General features: G+C 46.2%; 1 protein-coding gene and 1 long non-coding RNA gene across 3 annotated transcripts in view; one reads left to right on the forward strand and one right to left on the reverse strand.

Moving 5' to 3' along the window:
* The window catches only part of pxdc1b (PX domain containing 1b), a 63,568-nt gene extending 56,138 nt beyond the window's left edge, over window positions 1-7,430 (reverse strand). Inside the window, exon 1 of the mRNA XM_085989222.1 lies at window positions 6,651-7,430. Within this exon, the coding sequence (XP_085845348.1) occupies window positions 6,651-6,900 (250 nt within the window). The 5' untranslated portion in view covers window positions 6,901-7,430. The remainder of the gene's footprint in view (window positions 1-6,650) is intronic.
* LOC147117851 (uncharacterized) overlaps window positions 1-20,213 on the forward strand; it is a 68,968-nt gene that overhangs the window by 31,400 nt on the left and 17,355 nt on the right. The window contains exon 2 of one of the 2 annotated variants that reach the window (XR_015078542.1): window positions 19,094-19,212. The exons of the other annotated variant lie outside the window; for it this stretch is intronic. This is a non-coding gene — a long non-coding RNA (uncharacterized LOC147117851). The remainder of the gene's footprint in view (window positions 1-19,093; window positions 19,213-20,213) is intronic. 2 annotated transcript variants of the gene reach the window in all.

The following is a 20,213-nucleotide window of genomic DNA, read 5'->3' on the forward strand; positions in this document are numbered from 1 at the left end:
TACTGCCTTCTGTGGTAGAGAATTCCACAGGTTCACCACTCTCTGGGTGAAGAAATTCCTCCTCATCTCTGTCCTAAATGGCTTACCCCTTATCCTTAGACTGTGACCCCTGGTTCTGAACCAAATCAAAATGTGAGTTACCCCCTAGTGATGTTCATAACACATTGTCAAGAAGTGAGTATTGTTCCACATTTACTGTTCCTGATTTCTGTTGCTTCTTAGTGAATACCCTATTTAAATGCCATCTATCTCTTCTATACCAACTAGGATTTCTCCAAAACAGTTTTAGAAATAATTGAGACTAACGGAACTTAATCTACCAAACTAGCCAGCTACCCATATACGCCAATGATTCATAGAATAGTACAGCACAGAACAAAGCCATTCGGCCCATTGAGTCTGCGCCGGCTGTTTCGAAGAGCAATCCAGTTAGTCCCCCTCCCCCCGCTCTCTCCCCGTAGCCCTGCAATTTTTTCTCCTTCAAGCATTTATTCTACTCATAAACTTATTATTTCTATTAGAGATCAGCAATAACCCTGAAAATACAACTCTCTAGCCCTTATCTTTAAATTCCCAGGCAATACGCCTACACTCACATTTGAGCATCTCTGACTCCTCTCTCGCTGCATCACTTGTTCCCTCGTGCACAATTGGCATCAGCACCTCTCCTGCTCTCTGCATTAGTCCATCTCAGTCTCTTCTGTATATCTACAACCCTTAGGCCAAGTAAGCTCTAGTGCTCTATTCGTTTTATCTATACCACACAAAGAAACTAATCACGAATCTCACTACTGAGATTACTATTACTATAACCTCCTTTATTCTCTCCGCAACTCTTGCCTTTGTTTCACTACACTGCTCAGGCTTCCCTCCTCTTCCTTTGTCTAAGGGAATGCTGTCCAGAGAAAGAAATCTGATGATTTCTTTTATTTTATACATTACTTTTCTGCTCCAGTTTTTCTTATTGTATTCCAGGTATTGAAGATAGTTAAGAATGTGGTGCTGTAGCAGATATTTTTTTATTCATTCATGGGATGTGGGCGTCGCTGGCAAGGCCAGCATTTATTGCCCATCCCTAATTGCCCTGGAGAAGGTGGTGGTGAGCCACCTTCTTGACAACTGAGTGGCTCGCTCGGCCATTTCAGACGGGCAGTTAAGAGTCAACCACATTGTTGTGGGTCTGCAGTCAGACCAGGTAAAGACAGCAGGTTTCCTTCGTGAACCAGATGGGTTTTACGACAATCCAGTAGTTTCATGGTCATTGGTCACCATTAATGATACTAGCTTTTTAAATTAAATCCCCCAACTGCCGTGGTGGGATTCGAACTCACGTCTCCGGATCATTAGTCCAGGCCTACTAGGATTACTAGTCCAGTAACATAACCACTACGCTACATACATAAGGGGAGCAGGAAGGGTAGACAGTAGCTGGCATTGTAACAAACATAGAAGATAGGAGCAGGAGTAGGCCATTCGGCCCCTCGAGCCTACTCCGCCATTCAATGAGATCATGGCTGATCATCCAAATTCAGTACCCTGTCCCTGCCTTCTCCCCATATCCCTTGATCCCTTTAGCCTTAAGAAATATATCTAACACCTTTTTGAATATATTTAATGAATTGGCCTCAACTGCCTTCTGTGGTAGAGAATTCCACAGGTTCACCACTCTCTGGGTAAAGAAATTCCTCCTCATCTCTGTCCTAAATGGCTTACCCCTTATCTTTAGACTGTGACCCCTGGTTCTGGACTCCCCCGCCATCAGGAACATCCTTCCTGCATCTAGTCTGTTTAGTCCTGTTAGAATTTTATAAGTTTCAATGAAATCCCCTCTCATTCTTCTAAACTCAAGCAAGTATAAGCCCAATCGACCTAATCTCTCCTCATACGTCATTCCTGCCAGCCCAGGTATCAGTCTGGTGAATCTTCGCTGCACTCCCTCCATGGCAAGAACATCCTTCCTCAGATAAGGCGACCAAAACTGCACACAATACTCAAGGTGTGGTCTCACCAAGGCCCTGTACAACTGCAGCAAGACATCCTTGTTCCTGTACTCAAACCCTCTCGCTACGAAGGCCAACATACCATTTGCCTTCTTAACCGTCTGCTGCACCTGCATGCTTACCTTCAGTGACTGGTGCACAAGAACACCCAGGTCTCATTGCACTTCCCCTTCTCCCAATCTATTGCCGTTCAGATAATAATCTGCCTTCCTGTTTTTACCACCAAAGTGGATAACCTCGCATTTATTCACATTATACTGCATCTGTCATGCATCTGCCCAATCACCCAACCTGTCCAAATCATACTGGAGTTTCTCGGCATCCTCCTCACAGCACACACGCCCACCCAGCTTTGTGTTGTCTGCAAACTTGGAGATATTACATCTAGTTCCCTCGTCTAGATCATTAATATATATTGTGAATAGCTGGGGTCCTAGGACTGATCCCTGCGGTAACCCACTAGTCACTGCCTGCCACTCGGAAAAAGACCCATTTATTCCAACTCTTTGCTTCCTGTCTGCCAACCAGTTCTCTATCCAAGTCAGTACCTTGCCCCCAATCCCATGTGCCTTAACTTTATACACTAATCTCTTATGTGGGACCTTATCGAAAGCCTTCTGAAAGTCCAAATACACCACATCCACTGGTTCTCCCTTATCTATTCTACCAGTTACATCCTCAAAAAATTCCAGTAGATTAGTCAAGCATGATTTACCTTTTGTAAATCCATGTTGACTTTGTCCGATCCTGTCACTGTTTTCCAAGTGCTCTGCTATTACATCTTTTATAATGGACTCTAGCATTTTCCCCACTACCGATGTCAGACCAGGTGGCAGCAGACGCAGAGTGGGAGAGTGGATTATTAATTCAGCTCGATAGATTGGAAGCTGACAGCTGGCCTTCCAGTGTAGATAACTGGCATGGGTCTGAGGCCAGATGTGAAGGTCTGGTCAGAGCAGACGAAGATGTCACACCGGTCATTTCTTAGGAAATAAGATTGGAGGAGATGCATGCTGAAATATGCAGCGTTGGGGCTGGATTCAGGGATGTGAGCTAAAAGTGTGAATATCACAGGGTGGGGGTGGTGGGGTGGATCTTCCAATCGCCTAAATTCCTGTACTAATGCTTGGCGTGCTCATACTAAATTCCTGTCCATGCTGCTGTCCTCCAGATGTTGGCCTGTTTCTTTAACTGGGTTAGTGCCTGTGTAACAATAATGCACAGGAATGCAGTACGAGTGCATTGAACCTTTGTACATTATCTTCAGAGATTAGAATTTCTATCCTGGAATGTTGAGGAATCATGGGGGTGTAGATAAGGAGATTTATAAAAAAAGGCTGGAGCCGCTCCCCTGAGTTTATTCAGTGAGTTGCTGAGCCATTCAAACCAAGTCTGATCCCTAGTCTGACCTAAGTTCGGCGATATCAGCTAGAATGGTGATAAAGGTGCTACCAGTGGCCTTAGCGTCCCTGGGTGAATGAGAAAATCTGGAAACGTCCCACTCCTGGTTGCTATCAGGGACTCCTAGGGAAATGTGCATGTGGACATCAACAATAACAACAATTTGCACTTAATGCAACACAAGAAGTGCCATGGAATTGCACCAATGAAAATAGGCAGGTAAACAAGCTGTGCGAAAGAGAGACTATGAGGGAGGTCCTAGTAAGCCTAGTTGAAAAGACAGCTCTGAGAGGCTTTTAAAGGAGAGAGAGAGAGAGGGGGGTGGAGGGGCTTTGGGGTGGAGGTCCAGAGAATGGGTACAAAGCAGCGGCTGGCCCGGCCACCAATGGTGGGAAGAGGGGCGGAGGTGAGGGTAAGATCAGATTGATCCAGCAGTCAAATATCTGCAACTTAAATAATGGTCATTTGGATAAGGGAGCGGAGAGTACTCCGTGCCTGTGAGAGTACACCCTAATAAGCAATCAGCATCTTCAGAGAAAAAAACACCAATAGATTTACAATAATATATGGAGCTGTTTTGTTACATGACATGAAATATTGTGCCGTGAATATTTCCAATGAGCTGTGTCTTTGTCAGCTGTCTATTAATTTACCTCAATGTTTTGTTAATTTGCTTGTCTTGTGAGTTAGAACTCAAATTAAAGCAACTCACTGAAGGGCAATGAAATGTTGCACCAGTTACTTTGATCAATTATCATTCCTCGAACCTACTGGGCTCTCACCGTAACACGTCTGCTGTTGGGAAAAGCCTCCGGAATGTTCCGATATTCTGACTCCCAAGTTTCAGGATCATTGCCGAATTAAAATTAGTCAAGAATAAGAGGGAAACAGATTTGTTCTTGTATGATCTCTTGCAACAGGGGAGAAAATTATCAAGCTTATTTTTTTTTGTCAAAGGGCTTGGGGGCTGAAAACCCCCCACCTCTGGGGGACTGCTGAAGAGTTGGAGAGTGCAATGTTGGGGTGCTAATCGCCACATGAGAAATTGCTCAAGGCAAGAATGACTGTGCAGGAGCGAGGTGGGGATGGCAGTAAACTGCGCCCCCATTAACCTGGTCCCCCCCCCCCCAGGCTGAGCACTCGTGCTGTAGGGGCCAAAAACGACAAAGTTGCCCCAAAACTACAAAGATGTCTATGAACACCTGAAGATGTACAGGGTAGGGGGAGCAGGATTGCTGTTTGGGTGATATCCTACAATTCTGTCCAAGGGGCAACCTCCTTTAGGAAGAAGCGTTTTATTTCAAAAGAAAAAGACTTGCATTTATATAGCGTCTTTCACGACCACCGGACACCCCAGAGCGGTTTACAGCCAATTAAGTACTTTTGGAAGTGTAGTCACTGTTGTAATGTAGGAAACGTGGCAGCCAATTTGCGCACAGCAAGCTCCCACACACAATGTGATAATGACCAGATAATCTGTTTTTAGTGATGTCCATTGAGGGATAAATATTGGCCAGGACACTGGGGATAACTCCAATGCTCTTCTTTGAAACAGTGCCCTGGGATCTTTTACATCCACCTGAGAGAGAGTAGACCGGACCTCCGTTGAACGTCTCGCCCGGATGAGACGTTCAACCCTCAAACCTTTTTTCAAACCCTCAACAGACTGTCATAAATCATGGTCCAACACATCGCCGCATCACTTGTGTGTGTCATCATGATAAAAATGACTCGTGGCAATGCCTCGCCTCTCTCTCTCCAAACTATAAAAAGTTTGTTAATTACTTTTCCATCAAGGCAGTGCCCTTTAAATTTCCTTGGACTAATATGATATAACCCACTCTCCCCGCACCCTCCCCCCCCCCCCCCCCCCGTTCTACGGAAAGCCTTTTATGGATCCGAGGTTGAAGAAAACACTGGCTGTTGCACAGTGTAAAACATTCAGGGTTTCTGATGTAATTCCACCAGCAGCCTGCCAGAGGCGACAAGTCTCAGTCCAGAGAGAGAGGAGCTGGGGCGGGGAGGGGGGAAATCGGATGAGTGCAACTCAACTTTCAAAATCACAAGAAGAGATGAGGAAAAATAGACAGGCGTGGGTCAGCAGGAGCACTTCTGCGAGGGCGGCCTGTTTATTACAGCTGCTTAAAATGGGGAAGTTCCCTTGAAATGTTCAACAGGGACTGGCGATGGGGCATCAATTGAAATGCAATCAGTAAAACGATTAGCAAGCCAAAATTAAAAAAGGGGGGGGGAATCAGGAGACGAGGGATTGTCTTTCTCCTTGGTTACCGTCCGCACATCTTAATAACAGAAGACAAGCTGCTTTGGTAACTTTATACCGGAAAGGCTATTCTGCCACGCAGCTGACATATGCGTAAGGATTTCGTATTTCCTTTGCAAGGGGAAAAAAAACCCCGCTACCTAGAAAATAAATATTCCTCATTCCCCTCCTAAATAAACAGTGACTTCAGCCAGGACAGAGTGTTCCGAATAGCTGCACCACTGTATTACCAACCTCATCGCGTTTACTGCAGCCGGCGTTGTTGAAATTAATATTCAGCAAATCATTAAAAAAAATGAATTTGTAATTTTTTTTTCTCTGGCAATGGTTGACCGGCAGAATAAGGGTCGGATTGGTTTTTTTTTATGCCGCAGGTACTGTTTCTGCTTGAATAGGAAACGTGCCGTTTTGTTTTCAAGAAAAAAAAAAGTTATACTGAAAAGTTGAGTTGGAGAATCCGTTTCATGTCCAGACCAACAGAATAACTGCTGCCGCTGATCCGCACAGACTGTGGGGTTGATTAAAGATGATCATTAGCTTCACCCACACAGTGACAACAGTCTGAATCTATATATACTGACCCACACACACCACCGCTCTTCATTTTGCATCTATATAAGTCATGTTATTGGTTAAAAAAGGGAAATAATTCGTCTTTAGAATCTACGCCACCCAGACACCATCTATTTTTTTCTTATTCAGTAAAAGATTTAAAAACCTAAGTTGTATAAAATTCATAAATACGGGGGGGGGGGGGAGGATAAATATGTCGGTGAGTTAATCGATTTTGTATCGAGTTGCTGGGCACCGCAATTTCTATTCGACAAATAACATTATTACTGTTTTTTAAAAAGTTCATATTTTAGGGAACACCCCGCCCCAAGAGTTTGTGTTCTTCAGGCATTAGCGAGTAAAGTTTGCTTTTTATAACTCTTTGGATTCTGAGATGTGTTAAAAGTTTATCAAACCTTCGACTAGAGGCGACCGGGAGAGTTCCGCCTGGTCTTCGGGGAAAGTGTCGATTAACCGTTTAAAAACCCTGGCCAGGTCCGAGTAACTGCGGTGCAGGTACAAGACGTTCCTGTCCGACCACTCCGTCCTGATCTCGAAAAACTCTCCTTCCCTCCGGTTGACGACCAGTCTCCTCACTCCGTTCACCCAGCAGTCCTTCACGAACATATTCACCAACGAGGTCCCTTCAAACACAGCGGACGCCATGCTCTATCACCCCAGCATGTTGGAGGGACGGAGAGGCAACTCCTTTTGGAGGGAGAGAGAGAGAGAAAAAAAACCCTCCCGCTCCTTAACTCCAGCTCCTTGTCTGGAATAGATCCGATGCTGGTCTGGTGGAGGCGCTTTTTGCACTGACTGCCCAGTTGACAGCACTCTGCTGATCTCCAATCTGCCGCTCTCCCAAGTACTTCCTACAAAAAGAAACAAGCTTCTTGCTTCCTCCTCCCTTTTCCTTCTCTCACTCTCTCTCTGTCTCACACTCCCTTACTTCAGTGTCAGGAATGTGAATCTGGGAAGCCCTGGTCGCGTCTTGCAGTCTCTCCGGGCTGTCACCAGTGCCTGGCCACAAGCTATTGCTCTCAAGAGATGTCCAGTCCCAACGCTGACTTGTGGCTCCACCAAATCCAGCCCCGCTCTGATCTCATTCCCCCAACTCCTCCCAAGTGCTTCAACTTCTCCTGCAGCACGTATTTCCAAGGAAGTGAGTTCCCTTCCGCAGGATCCCTGACATCATTCCCAAGAATGTCTCTCCACCCGCCCCCACCCTCTCTCTATGAATGATGTGCCTGTTGAGCTGATCAATCGGAACTACTGCACAATACAGTCAAGGGAATCACAGTCCTGACAAAATACCCTTCACAAAAAATCCAGACTCCTGCTTTCTCCCGTGGGGCAGAAACACACGCCCAAGTGTTAGAATCCGCTTTGTCGCAACATCCCTTCAATAATTTCCATTAAAAGCAGTTTTTTGGAAATGAATTGCTCCTTGTTTATAACCGGTTACCCAGGTAACGCACATTCTTGAATTCTACGCAATCGCCCCGGGAGAAAGGTTCTGTATTAAAGCAATGAATCATATTTCTCTACAGTGGGAACTGTGCACATGGACACATGTAAACAGACTGAAATCCAGAAGCCAATTATATTCGCGCCGTCCCCTTTTTAAAAGCGTCTTTTTTTTGTTGCAAATTTGCCCAAAATATAATATGATTTTTACATCAGCCAACGTTCAGTTTTACAACCAACCCATTTTAAAAATTAAAAAAAAACCAACGCAGATACTTTGTTGAACTCCAACTGAAGGGATTCAATTTCACAGCGGAAATAATTGGAATAAAACGGGCAGATCTAAAGCAGAGTAAATAGAGCAGAATGGTTGGAGCCTAAGATCGAGAGGAATCGGCTCTGACACGGGCAGGGTGTTGGAAACTCATGTTTTAACCAGCCTTATACACCTTCCACTCACGCACAACATACACAGGGCTGCGACTGTTGGGTTTTGTACATTTCTGGGCGGTAATAGACAAGGTTGGCCCCAATTTTCAGGAAACTGAGCGAGATGCGGGATCATCTTTAGTGGTGTCACGGAGGGAGAAGTTGTATTTGAATCGCTTTATCCACGTTACGTTGTGAAATCGACTGCAGCAGTTTTGGAATGTTTTAAAAAGGCAGACATGAGAGAGGAGATTTGTATACGTAACCCACAATGGGCCAGTGGAGTAATACTCACCAGCGTTACAGCGGTATTACTGGCTGGAAGAAAAGCTACATTTTAAAACATGTCTGAATTAAAAACCTTCGGTTCCCACCTCCACACCCCTCCCCTTTCATCACTGGGAAGATTAACAGCAGCTGACAAAAGCAGAAAAGCAATGAAGGGAGCCGAGCCAGTACTTGATTTCCCATCTCCTGCTGCAGCTAAACATTCGCTTCCACTTCACAAAGTCACAAAACAACCAGCAGCATAACTGGAATCAGGCCCTGATCTGACCTCACAATAGATGAGTGTGAAAGCCCTGGAGCAGGATGTCTCACTCCGCATGGTGTGACACTGAGTGTCATTCCAGTGTGATACCAAGGCAATTTTTTAATGCTCCGGGGCTTCACTGGTCCGTTTGGGAACTTTACAAAGTGAAGCAACGTTTTTTTTTCAAGAATATGAATCCCATAATCCAGAAACATTAAAACAATGATTGGCTGAATTCGGAACTCTGGCTTTGGGCTTGTACATGAGCACAGGACTGTGGCCTCTGTGTTTGTACAGGGCTCTAGTCTGTGTGTTTGTACAGGGCTCTAGTCTGTGTGTTTGTACATGGGCACAGGGCTCTAGTCTGTGTGTTTCTACATGGGCACAGGGCTCTAGTCTGTGTGTTTGTACATGGGCATAGGGCTCTAGTCTGTGTGTTTGTACATGGGCATAGGGCTCTAGTCTGTGTGTTTGTACATGGGCACAGGGCTCTAGTCTGTGTGTTTGTACATGGGCATAGGGCTCTAGTCTGTGTGTTTGTACATGGGCACAGGGCTCTAGTCTGTGTGTTTGTACAGGGCTCTAGTCTGTGTGTTTGTACATGGGCATAGGGCTCTAGTCTGTGTGTTTCTACATGGGCACAGGGCTCTAGTCTGTGTGTTTGTACATGGGCACAGGGCTCCAGTCTGTGTGTTTGTAGATGGGCACAGGACTCTAGTCTGTGTGTTTGTACATGGGCATAGGGCTCTAGTCTGTGTGTTTGTACATGGGCATAGGGCTCTAGTCTGTGTGTTTGTAGATGGGCACAGGACTCTAGTCTGTGTGTTTGTAGATGGGCACAGGGCTCTAGTCTGTGTGTTTGTACATGGGCACAGGGCTCTAGTCTGTGTGTTTGTAGATGGGCACAGGGCTCTAGTCTGTGTGTTTGTACATGGGCATAGGGCTCTAGTCTGTGTGTTTGTACATGGGCATAGGGCTCTAGTCTGTGTGTTTGTAGATGGGCACAGGGCTCTAGTCTGTGTGTTTGTAGATGGGCACAGGGCTCTAGTCTGTGTGTTTGTACATGAACACAGGGCTCTAGTCTGTGTGTTTGTACATGGGCACAGGGCTCTAGTCTGTGTGTTTGTACATGGGCATAGGGCTCTAGTCTGTGTGTTTGTACATGGGCACAGGGCTCTAGTCTGTGTGTTTGTACAGGGCTCTAGTCTGTGTGTTTGTACATGGGCATAGGGCTCTAGTCTGTGTGTTTGTACATGGGCACAGGGCTCTAGTCTGTGTGTTTGTACATGGGCACAGGACTCTAGTCTGTGTATTTGTACATGGGCACAGGACTCTAGTCTGTGTGTTTGTAGATGGACACAGGGCTCTAGTCTGTGTGTTTGTACATGGGCACAGGGCTCTAGTCTGTGTGTTTGTAGATGGGCACAGGGCTCTAGTCTGTGTGTTTGTAGATGGGCACAGGGCTCTAGTCTGTGTGTTTGTAGATGGGCACAGGGCTCTAGTCTGTGTGTTTGTACATGGGCATAGGGCTCTAGTCTGTGTGTTTGTACATGGGCATAGGGCTCTAGTCTGTGTGTTTGTACATGGGCACAGGGCTCTAGTCTGTGTGTTTGTACATGGGCATAGGGCTCTAGTCTGTGTGTTTGTACATGGGCACAGGGCTCTAGTCTGTGTGTTTGTACATGGGCACAGGGCTCTAGTCTGTGTGTTTGTACATGGGCATAGGGCTCTAGTCTGTGTGTTTGTACATGGGCACAGGGCTCTAGTCTGTGTGTTTGTACAGGGCTCTAGTCTGTGTGTTTGTACATGGGCATAGGGCTCTAGTCTGTGTGTTTGTACATGGGCACAGGGCTCTAGTCTGTGTGTTTGTACATGGGCACAGGACTCTAGTCTGTGTATTTGTACAGGGCTCTAGTCTGTGTGTTTGTAGATGGACACAGGGCTCTAGTCTGTGTGTTTGTACATGGGCACAGGACTCTAGTCTGTGTGTTTGTACATGGGCACAGGGCTCTAGTCTGTGTGTTTGTACATGGGCACAGGACTCTAGTCTGTGTGTTTGTACATGAGCACAGTGCTCTAGTCTGTGTGTTTGTACATGGGCACAGGGCTCTAGTCTGTGTGTTTGTACATGAACACAGGACTCTAGTCTGTGTGTTTGTACATGGGCACAGGGCTCTAGTCTGTGTGTTTGTACATGGGCACAGGGCTCTAGTCTGTGTGTTTGTACATGGGCACAGGGCTCTAGTCTGTGTGTTTGTACATGAGCACAGGGCTCTAGTCTGTGTGTTTGTACATGAGCACAGTGCTCTAGTCTGTGTGTTTGTACATGGGCACAGGGCTCTAGTCTGTGTGTTTGTACATGGGCACAGGGCTCTAGTCTGTGTGTTTGTACATGGGCACAGGGCTCTAGTCTGTGTGTTTGTACATGAGCACAGGGCTCTAGTCTGTGTGTTTGTACATGAGCACAGTGCTCTAGTCTGTGTGTTTGTACATGGGCACAGGGCTCTAGTCTGTGTGTTTCTACATGGGCACAGGGCTCTAGTCTGTGTGTTTGTACATGAGCACAGTGCTCTAGTCTGTGTGTTTGTACATGGGCACAGGGCTCTAGTCTGTGTGTTTGTACATGGGCACAGGGCTCTAGTCTGTGTGTTTGTACATGGGCACAGGACTCTAGTCTGTGTGTTTGTACATGGGCACAGGACTCTAGTCTGTGTGTTTCTACATGGGCACAGGGCTCTAGTCTGTGTGTTTCTATATGGGCACAGGGCTCTAGTCTGTGTGTTTGTACAGGGCTCTAGTCTGTGTGTTTCTACATGGGCACAGGGCTCTAGTCTGTGTGTTTGTACATCAGCACAGGGCTCTAGTCTGTGTGTTTGTACATGGGCACAGGGCTCTAGTCTGTGTGTTTGTACATGGGCACAGGGCTCTAGTCTGTGTGTTTGTACATGGGCACAGGGCTCTAGTCTGTGTGTTTGTACAGGGCTCTAGTCTGTGTGTTTGTACATGGGCACAGGGCTCTAGTCTGTGTGTTTGTACAGGGCTCTAGTCTGTGTGTTTCTACATGAGCACAGGGCTCTAGTCTGTGTGTTTCTACATGAGCACAGGGCTCTAGTCTGTGTGTTTGTACATGGGCACAGGGCTCTAGTCTGTGTGTTTGTACATGAGCACAGGGCTCTAGTCTGTGTGTTTGTACATGAGCACAGGGCTCTAGTCTGTGTGTTTCTACATGAGCACAGGGCTCTAGTCTGTGTGTTTCTACATGGGCACAGGGCTCTAGTCTGTGTGTTTGTACATGAGCACAGGGCTCTAGTCTGTGTGTTTCTACATGGGCACAGGGCTCTAGTCTGTGTGTTTCTACATGGGCACAGGGCTCTAGTCTGTGTGTTTGTACATGGGCACAGGGCTCTAGTCTGTGTGTTTGTACATGGGCACAGGGCTCTAGTCTGTGTGTTTGTACATGGGCACAGGGCTCTAGTCTGTGTGTACATGGGCACAGGGCTCTAGTCTGTGTGTTTGTACATGGGCACAGGGCTCTAGTCTGTGTGTTTCTACATGGGCACAGGGCTCTAGTCTGTGTATTTGTACATGGGCACAGGGCTCTAGTCTGTGTGTTTCTACATGGGCACAGGGCTCTAGTCTGTGTGTTTGTACATGGGCACAGGGCTCTAGTCTGTGTGTTTGTACATGGGCACAGGGCTCTAGTCTGTGTGTTTGTACAGGGCTCTAGTCTGTGTGTTTGTACAGGGCTCTAGTCTGTATGTTTGTACAGGGCTCTAGTCTGTGTGTTTGTACATGAGCACAGGACTCTAGTCTGTGTGTTTGTACATGAGCACAGGACTCTAGTCTGTGTATTTGTACATCAGCACAGGGCTCTAGTCTGTGTGTTTGTACTAGATGTAATATCTCCAAATTTGCAGATGACACAAAGCTGGGTGGGCGTGTGTGCTGTGAGGAGGATGCCGAGAAACTCCAGGATGATTTGGACAGGTTGGGTGATTGGGCAAAAGCATGACAGATGCAATATAACGTGGATAAATGTGAGATTATCCACTTTGGTGGCAAAAACAGGAAGGCAGATTATTATCTGAATGGCAATAGATTGGGAGAAGGGGAAGTGCAACGAGACCTGGGTGTCCTTGTGCACCAGTCGCTGAAGGTAAGCATGCAGGTGCAGCAGGCGTTTAAGAAGGCAAATGGTATGTTGGCCTTCGTAGCAAGAGGGTTTGAGTACAGGAACAAGGATGTCTTGCTGCAGTTGTACAGGGCCTTGGTGAGACCACATCTTGAGTATTGTGTGCCGTTTTGGTCGCGTTATTTGTGGAAGGATGTTCTTGCCATGGAAGGAGTTCAGCGAAGATTCACCAGGCTGATACCTGGGATGGCAGGAATGACGTATGAGGAGAGATTGGGACGATTGGGCTTGTACTCGCTGGCGTTTAGAAGGATGAGAGGGGATCTCATCGAAACTTATACAATTCTGACAGGACTGGACAGACTAGATGCAGGAAGGATGTTCCCGATGGTCGGGGAGTCCAGAACCAGGGGTCACAGTCTAAGGATAAGGGGTAGGCCATTTAGGACAGAAATTAGGAGGAATGTCTTCACCCAGAGAGTGGTGAACCTGTGGAATTCTCTACCACAGAAGGCAGTAGAGGCCAATTCATTAAATATATTCAAGAAGGAGTTGGATATATTTCTTAAGGCTAAAGGGATCAAGGGGTATGGGGAGAAAGAAGGGACCGGGTATTGAATTTGGATGATCAGCCATGATCACATTGAATGGCGGAGCAGGCTCCAGGGGCTGAATGGTCGACTCCTGCTCCTATCTTCTATGTTTCTATGTTTCTATGTTACATGGGCACAGGGCTCTAGTCTGTGTGTTTGTACATGAGCACAGGACTCTAGTCTGTGTGTTTGTACAGGACTCTAGTCTGTGTGTTTGTACAGGACTCTAGTCTGTGTGTTTGTACAGGACTCTAGTCTGTGTGTTTGTACAGGGCTCTAGTCTGTGTGTTTGTACATGGGCACAGGGCTCTAGTCTGTGTGTTTGTACATGGGCACAGGGCTCTAGTCTGTGTGTTTGTACATGGGCACAGGACTCTAGTCTGTGTGTTTGTACATGGGCACAGGGCTCTAGTCTGTGTGTTTGTACATGGGCACAGGGCTCTAGTCTGTGTGTTTGTACATGGGCACAGGGCTCTAGTCTGTGTGTTTGTACATGGGCACAGGGCTCTAGTCTGTGTGTTTGTACATGGGCACAGGGCTCTAGTCTGTGTGTTTGTACATGGGCACAGGGCTCTAGTCTGTGTGTTTGTACATGGGCACAGGGCTCTAGTCTGTGTGTTTGTACATGGGCACGGGGCTCTAGTCTGTGTGTTTGTACATGAACACAGGGCTCTAGTCTGTGTGTTTGTACATGGGCACAGGGCTCTAGTCTGTGTGTTTGTACAGGGCTCTAGTCTGTGTGTTTGTGCATGAACACAGGACTCTAGTCTGTGTGTTTGTACATGGGCACAGGGCTCTAGTCTGTGTGTTTGTACATGGGCACAGGGCTCTAGTCTGTGTGTTTGTACATGAGCACAGGGCTCTAGCCTGTGTGTTTGTACATGAACACAGGGCTCTAGTCTGTGTGTTTGTACATGAACACAGGACTCTAGTCTGTGTGTTTGTACATGGGCACAGGGCTCTAGTCTGTGTGTTTGTACAGGGCTCTAGTCTGTGTGTTTGTGCATGAACACAGGACTCTAGTCTGTGTGTTTGTACATGGGCACAGGGCTCTAGTCTGTGTGTTTGTACATGAGCACAGGGCTCTAGTCTGTGTGTTTGTACATGAACACAGGGCTCTAGTCTGTCTGTTTGTACATGGGCACAGGGCTCTAGTCTGTGTGTTTGTACAGTGCTCTAGTCTGTGTGTTTGTACATGGGCACAGGACTCTAGTCTGTGTGTTTGTACATGGGCACAGGGCTCTAGTCTGTGTGTTTGTAGATGGACACAGGGCTCTAGTCTGTGTGTTTGTACATGGGCACAGGGCTTTAGTCTGTGTGTTTGTACATGGGCACAGGGCTCTAGTCTGTGTGTTTGTAGATGGACACAGGGCTCTAGTCTGTGTGTTTGTACATGGGCACAGGGCTCTAGTCTGTGTGTTTGTACATGGGCACAGGGCTCTAGTCTGTGTGTTTGTACATGGGCACAGGGCTCTAGTCTGTGTGTTTGTACAGGGCTCTAGTCTGTGTGTTTGTACATGGGCACAGGGCTCTAGTCTGTGTGTTTGTAGATGGACACAGGGCTCTAGTCTGTGTGTTTGTACATGGGCACAGGGCTTTAGTCTGTGTGTTTGTACATGGGCACAGGGCTCTAGTCTGTGTGTTTGTACATGAACACAGGACTCTAGTCTGTGTGTTTGCACATGAACACAGGACTCTAGTCTGTGTGTTTGTACATGGGCACAGGGCTCTAGTCTGTGTGTTTGTACAGGGCTCTAGTCTGTGTGTTTGTACATGGGCACAGGGCTCTAGTCTGTGTGTTTGTAGATGGACACAGGGCTCTAGTCTGTGTGTTTGTACATGGGCACAGGGCTTTAGTCTGTGTGTTTGTACATGGGCACAGGGCTTTAGTCTGTGTGTTTGTACATGAGCACAGGGCTCTAGTCTGTGTGCTTGTACATGAACACAGGGCTCTAGTCTGTGTGTTTGTACATGGGCACAGGGCTTTAGTCTGTGTGTTTGTACATGAGCACAGGGCTCTAGTCTGTGTGCTTGTACATGAACACAGGACTCTAGTCTGTGTGTTTGCACATGAACACAGGACTCTAGTCTGTGTGTTTGTACATGGGCACAGGGCTCTAGTCTGTGTGTTTGTACATGAACACAGGGCTCTAGTCTGTCTGTTTGTACATGGGCACGGGGCTCTAGTCTGTGTGTTTGTACATGAACACAGGGCTCTAGTCTGTCTGTTTGTACATGGGCACAGGGCTCTCGTCTGTGTGTTTGTACATGAGCACAGGGCTCTAGTCTGTGTGTTTGTACATGAACACAGGGCTCTAGTCTGTCTGTTTGTACATGGGCACGGGGCTCTAGTCTGTGTGTTTGTACATGAACACAGGGCTCTAGTCTGTCTGTTTGTACATGGGCACGGGGCTCTAGTCTGTGTGTTTGTACATGGGCACAGGGCTCTAGTCTGTGTGTTTGTACATGAACACAGGACTCTAGTCTGTGTGTTTGTACATGGGCACAGGGCTCTAGTCTGTGTGTTTGTACAGGACTCTAGTCTGTGTGTTTGTGCATGAGCACAGGACTCTAGTCTGTGTGTTTGTAGATGAGCACAGGGCTCTAGTCTGTGTGTTTGTACAGGACTCTAGTCTGTGTGTTTGTACATGAGCACAGGGCTCTGAGCTGCCTGCCTGAGTGTAAATCCAGCTGGCCAATATAAATCAGCTGTTGCTGACTATTTAGTACAATTTCTAGCTCTCAGTAAGACTTTATAACCACAGCCTGAAATGGATGGAACAGGCCACATGGAACACAGATAGATGTGAAGTCCATAGTCTCCAATAATTAGAAATGTTAGTACCCAAAACAATGTAAACAAACCAATTATCTTTAACTATCCAAACTAAATCTAAACAGTATAACCTACTAAATGATCTGCATACTATAACAGCCCAGATAACAAACCTGCTGGGTAAGGCAGAACCTGCAAATCCCACTTGCCGGTAATGGCAGCAAGTATTGTGCAAGATGTCCCACCTGCTCGTGTTGCTTCCCCTTTCAGCCTTGCTCCCCAGCCATGCCAATGGAGCCCTTTCCCCACCAATCGTGTTTCTCCTGACTGCAGTGGCAGAGTCCAGAGGGAACAGCTGATCAAAGAGAGACGAGCTTGAAATTGCACTCACAACTGCGGGTGGGTTCAGGGTCATAAGTGGCAAATGTAGAATTGTACACATTCCTTCTGGATGTCGCCCCTCACACCATGGCCATTGGCACTTGAATTTCTGGGGTGGAGCGGGAGTCAGGGGCATGGACTCCAGGAAATTGAGAATTTTTATTTTATAAATGGTGCATTCTCGTTTTTAATACTTTTTAACTACACAATTGATAGATTTTTTAATTAAAATGACATTTGGGTTCAACCTTATCCAACAGACAAACCAGACCAGCGCTTCCCCAAAAAGCTATCTGAACAGTCCCTCTCCCTTTTACAGAGGTGCTAACCTGAGGCACTTCACCCCTGCCCCCCCACCACACCAAACTCACCAGTTCACAGAGACGACTTACTCCCTCTATCATCCCAGTTAACACAGGCGCCCTTCCCCCTCTAAAGGCTCCCAGTTCACAGGCACTCTCCCTGCTTGATCTCTCTGCCAGTCCCCACTACAAATCCTACCCTAATGACCCAGTTTCACTCTGGGAGTAGACTCTGTGCTGTGGTGTTGCAAGACCAGAAATTCCCACTTGCAGCCACAGTACACAGGTATGTACGGCAGCTACGATCAGCAGTGAGAAGATCATTAAGCAATGGAGGAACAGTGATTTCCTGGCCAGATTCCTTGGAACAGCAAATCAGCTGTTGCATCCTGAGATTGTCGGGTTGTGCAGATTTGTGTACAGGGTGTATGTCAGGCTACATTTCTGGCTGGATTTCTCCCATCATGCTATGCAGCAAGCTGTCAATCAAGTGCTACCATGACAATCTTTAAGCTGGTTTTCTTCCATTACAGGCTGAGACAGGAGACGTTATAATGGGGAATAAGGAAATGGCAGAGAAATTAAACAAATACTTTGTGTCGGTCTTCACGGAAGAAGACACAAAAAACCTCCCAGAAGTAGTGGAGAACCAAGGCTCTAGCTAGAATGAGGAACTGAAAGAAATTAGTATTAGTAAAAAAATAGTACTGGAGAAATTAATGGGACTGAAAGCTGATAAATTCTAGGGTTTTGAAAGAGGTGGCTATAGAGATAGTGGATGCATTGGTTGTCATTTTCCAAAATTCCATAGATTCTGGAATGGTTCCCGCGGATTGTAAGGTAACAAATGTAATCCCACTATTTAAGAAAGGAGGGAGAGAGAAAACAGGAAACTACAGACCAGTTAGCTTGACATCAGTAGTAGGGAAAATGCTAGAATCTATTATTAAGGACGTGGTAACAGGGCACTTAGAAAATAATAATAGGATTGGGCAGAGTCAACACAGATTTATGAAAGGGAAATCGTGTTTGACAAATCTGTTAGAGTTTTTTGAGGTTGTAACTAGCAGAATAGATAAGGGGAACCAGTGGATGTGGTGTATTTGGATTTTCAGAAGGCATTCGCTAAGGTGCCACACAGGAGCCTATTAAACACAATTAGGGCTCATGGGATTGGGGGTAATATACTAACATGGATTGAGGATTGGTTAATGGTTCCTGGGATAGGAGGTTTGTCCTATGAGGAGAGATTGAGTAGACTAGGCCTACATTCTCTAGAGTTTAGAAGAATGAGAGGTGATCTCATTGAAACATACAAAATTCTTACAGGGCTTGATGGTAGACGCGGGGAGGATGTTTCCCCTGGCTGGGGAGTCTAGAACCAGGGGTCACAGTCTCAGAATAAGGGGTCGGCCATTTAGGACTGAGATGAGGAGAAATTTCTTCACTCAGAGGGTGGGGAATCTTTGGAATTCTCTACCCCAGAGGGCTGTGAAGGCTCAGTCGTTGAGTATATTTAAGACAGAGATCGATAGATTTTTGAAAATTAAGGCAATCAAGGGATATGGGGATAATGCAGGAAGGTGGAGATCAGCCATGATCTTATTGAATGTCGGAGCAGGTTTGAAGGGCCAAATGGCCTACTCCTGCTCCTATTTCTTAAGTTCTTATGTTATGTTCTTATTGCATTTATATAGCGCCTTTCACGACCACCGGACGTCCCAAATTGCTTTACAGCCAATGAAGTACTTTTGGAAGTGTAGTCACTGTTGTAATGTTGGAAATGTGGCAGCCAATTTGCGCACAGCAAGCTCCCACAAAACAGCAATGTGATAATGACCAGATAATCTGTTTTAATGATGTTGATTGAGGGATAAATATTGGCCAGGATACCAGAGATAACTCCCCTGCTCTTCTTCGAAATAGTGCCATGGGATCTTTTACGTCCACCCTGAGAGAGCAGAGAGCTTAACATCTCATCCAAAAGACGGCACCTCCGACAGTGCAGCACTCCCTCAGCACTGCACTGGAGTGTCAGCCTAGATTTTTGTGCTCAAGCCTCTGGAGTGGGACTTGAACCCACAACCTTCTGACCCTCAGAGGCAAGTGTGCTACCCACTGAGCCATGAATCTCACTCCCCCACACTGAGGTGATAGTTGTATTTTTCAACATTTAACAGATCTGCCATTTTCTAATCCGATAACTTCACACTTTGGGCTCACTTGTTCTTTTTCTTGACTCTGTAGCAAGAGCCAAAAGAACTGCATAAACCTGGTGGGAAACGGACCACTGACCAGACTAAGCTGAACACCAGCCACAGTGAATTCCAGAGAGAGAAAGGTTAATAAAGAGAGACCGTCGCCAGGTAAATTCAAAGTTTACAAGAACTAGAACACTTCAAAATGAGTGAGGTGGCTGGAATCTACTGACTGCTTTTCAAAAGAAAGAAAAATACAGCATCAGTGGATGGACCTGTAAGGAAAGATTAGGGAAACTGGGATTTTTTAGGTTTAAGACATATCGTAAGTGGTTTCAAAAAGGTAAACACAGACTATAACTTCAAAGTAAACCATGACAACAGGATGCAGGGGTATAGGCTCAAATTGGTGTAAGGAATTTAATTTGGAGGCAAAACCCTTACAGACATATACGAGCCATTTGAACAGGGGAGCAAAGATGGGCTGCATGGCCCTCCTCATCTGTGTTCAACCTGTAACCTTGTGAAGTTGACACAGTGATGCACGTGTTATTGAAAATAACATTGAATAATACCAGTATTTGAGACGTAGGCTGCAGGAGTGGGCCCTATGTGAACACCCTCCCAAGAATAAGTTACTCATTTATAATAATCCATGTGAGGATCTGACTGTTTTCCTCATTTTCCTCAGTTCTGGAGAAGGCTGAAGACTAAAACATTGACTTGTCTGCTCTCTCCACACATGGCGAATGGCCTGCTGTGTGTTTCCAGCTTTTTCTGGTTTTGTTTCAGATTTCCAGTATTTTCCATTTTACTGGAGTGTTTCATCAGCCGGGCAAAGGTCCAGGTTTATCTGAACTGATAAAAAGACATTTTTCGATCCCTTTGAGAGTACATTTTATTAGACGCGGCTCCTGGTGTGGAGATCAGCACGTCAGATTCGCAACACTCCCAATTTTCTGCTGATTCATTTTAATAATTTTGCACCGCCGTTCAAAATTTACCTTACGATGTTTGGGCTGGGTACCGTTACCAAACTTAAAACTGTGGTACTGGACAGGCCAGTTAGACAGTAGCTGGTTACAACAAAGACTAATGAATAATCAAGTGCCTCCTGGCATCATGTGAAAGAAACATACTGCTACCCAGACCCATTAAATCCAATGCCT

The sequence above is a fragment of the Somniosus microcephalus genome, chromosome 5, assembly GCF_052327205.1.
Source record: "Somniosus microcephalus isolate GS21.2 chromosome 5, FLI_Smic_1.0, whole genome shotgun sequence".
NCBI lineage: Eukaryota > Metazoa > Chordata > Chondrichthyes > Squaliformes > Somniosidae > Somniosus > Somniosus microcephalus.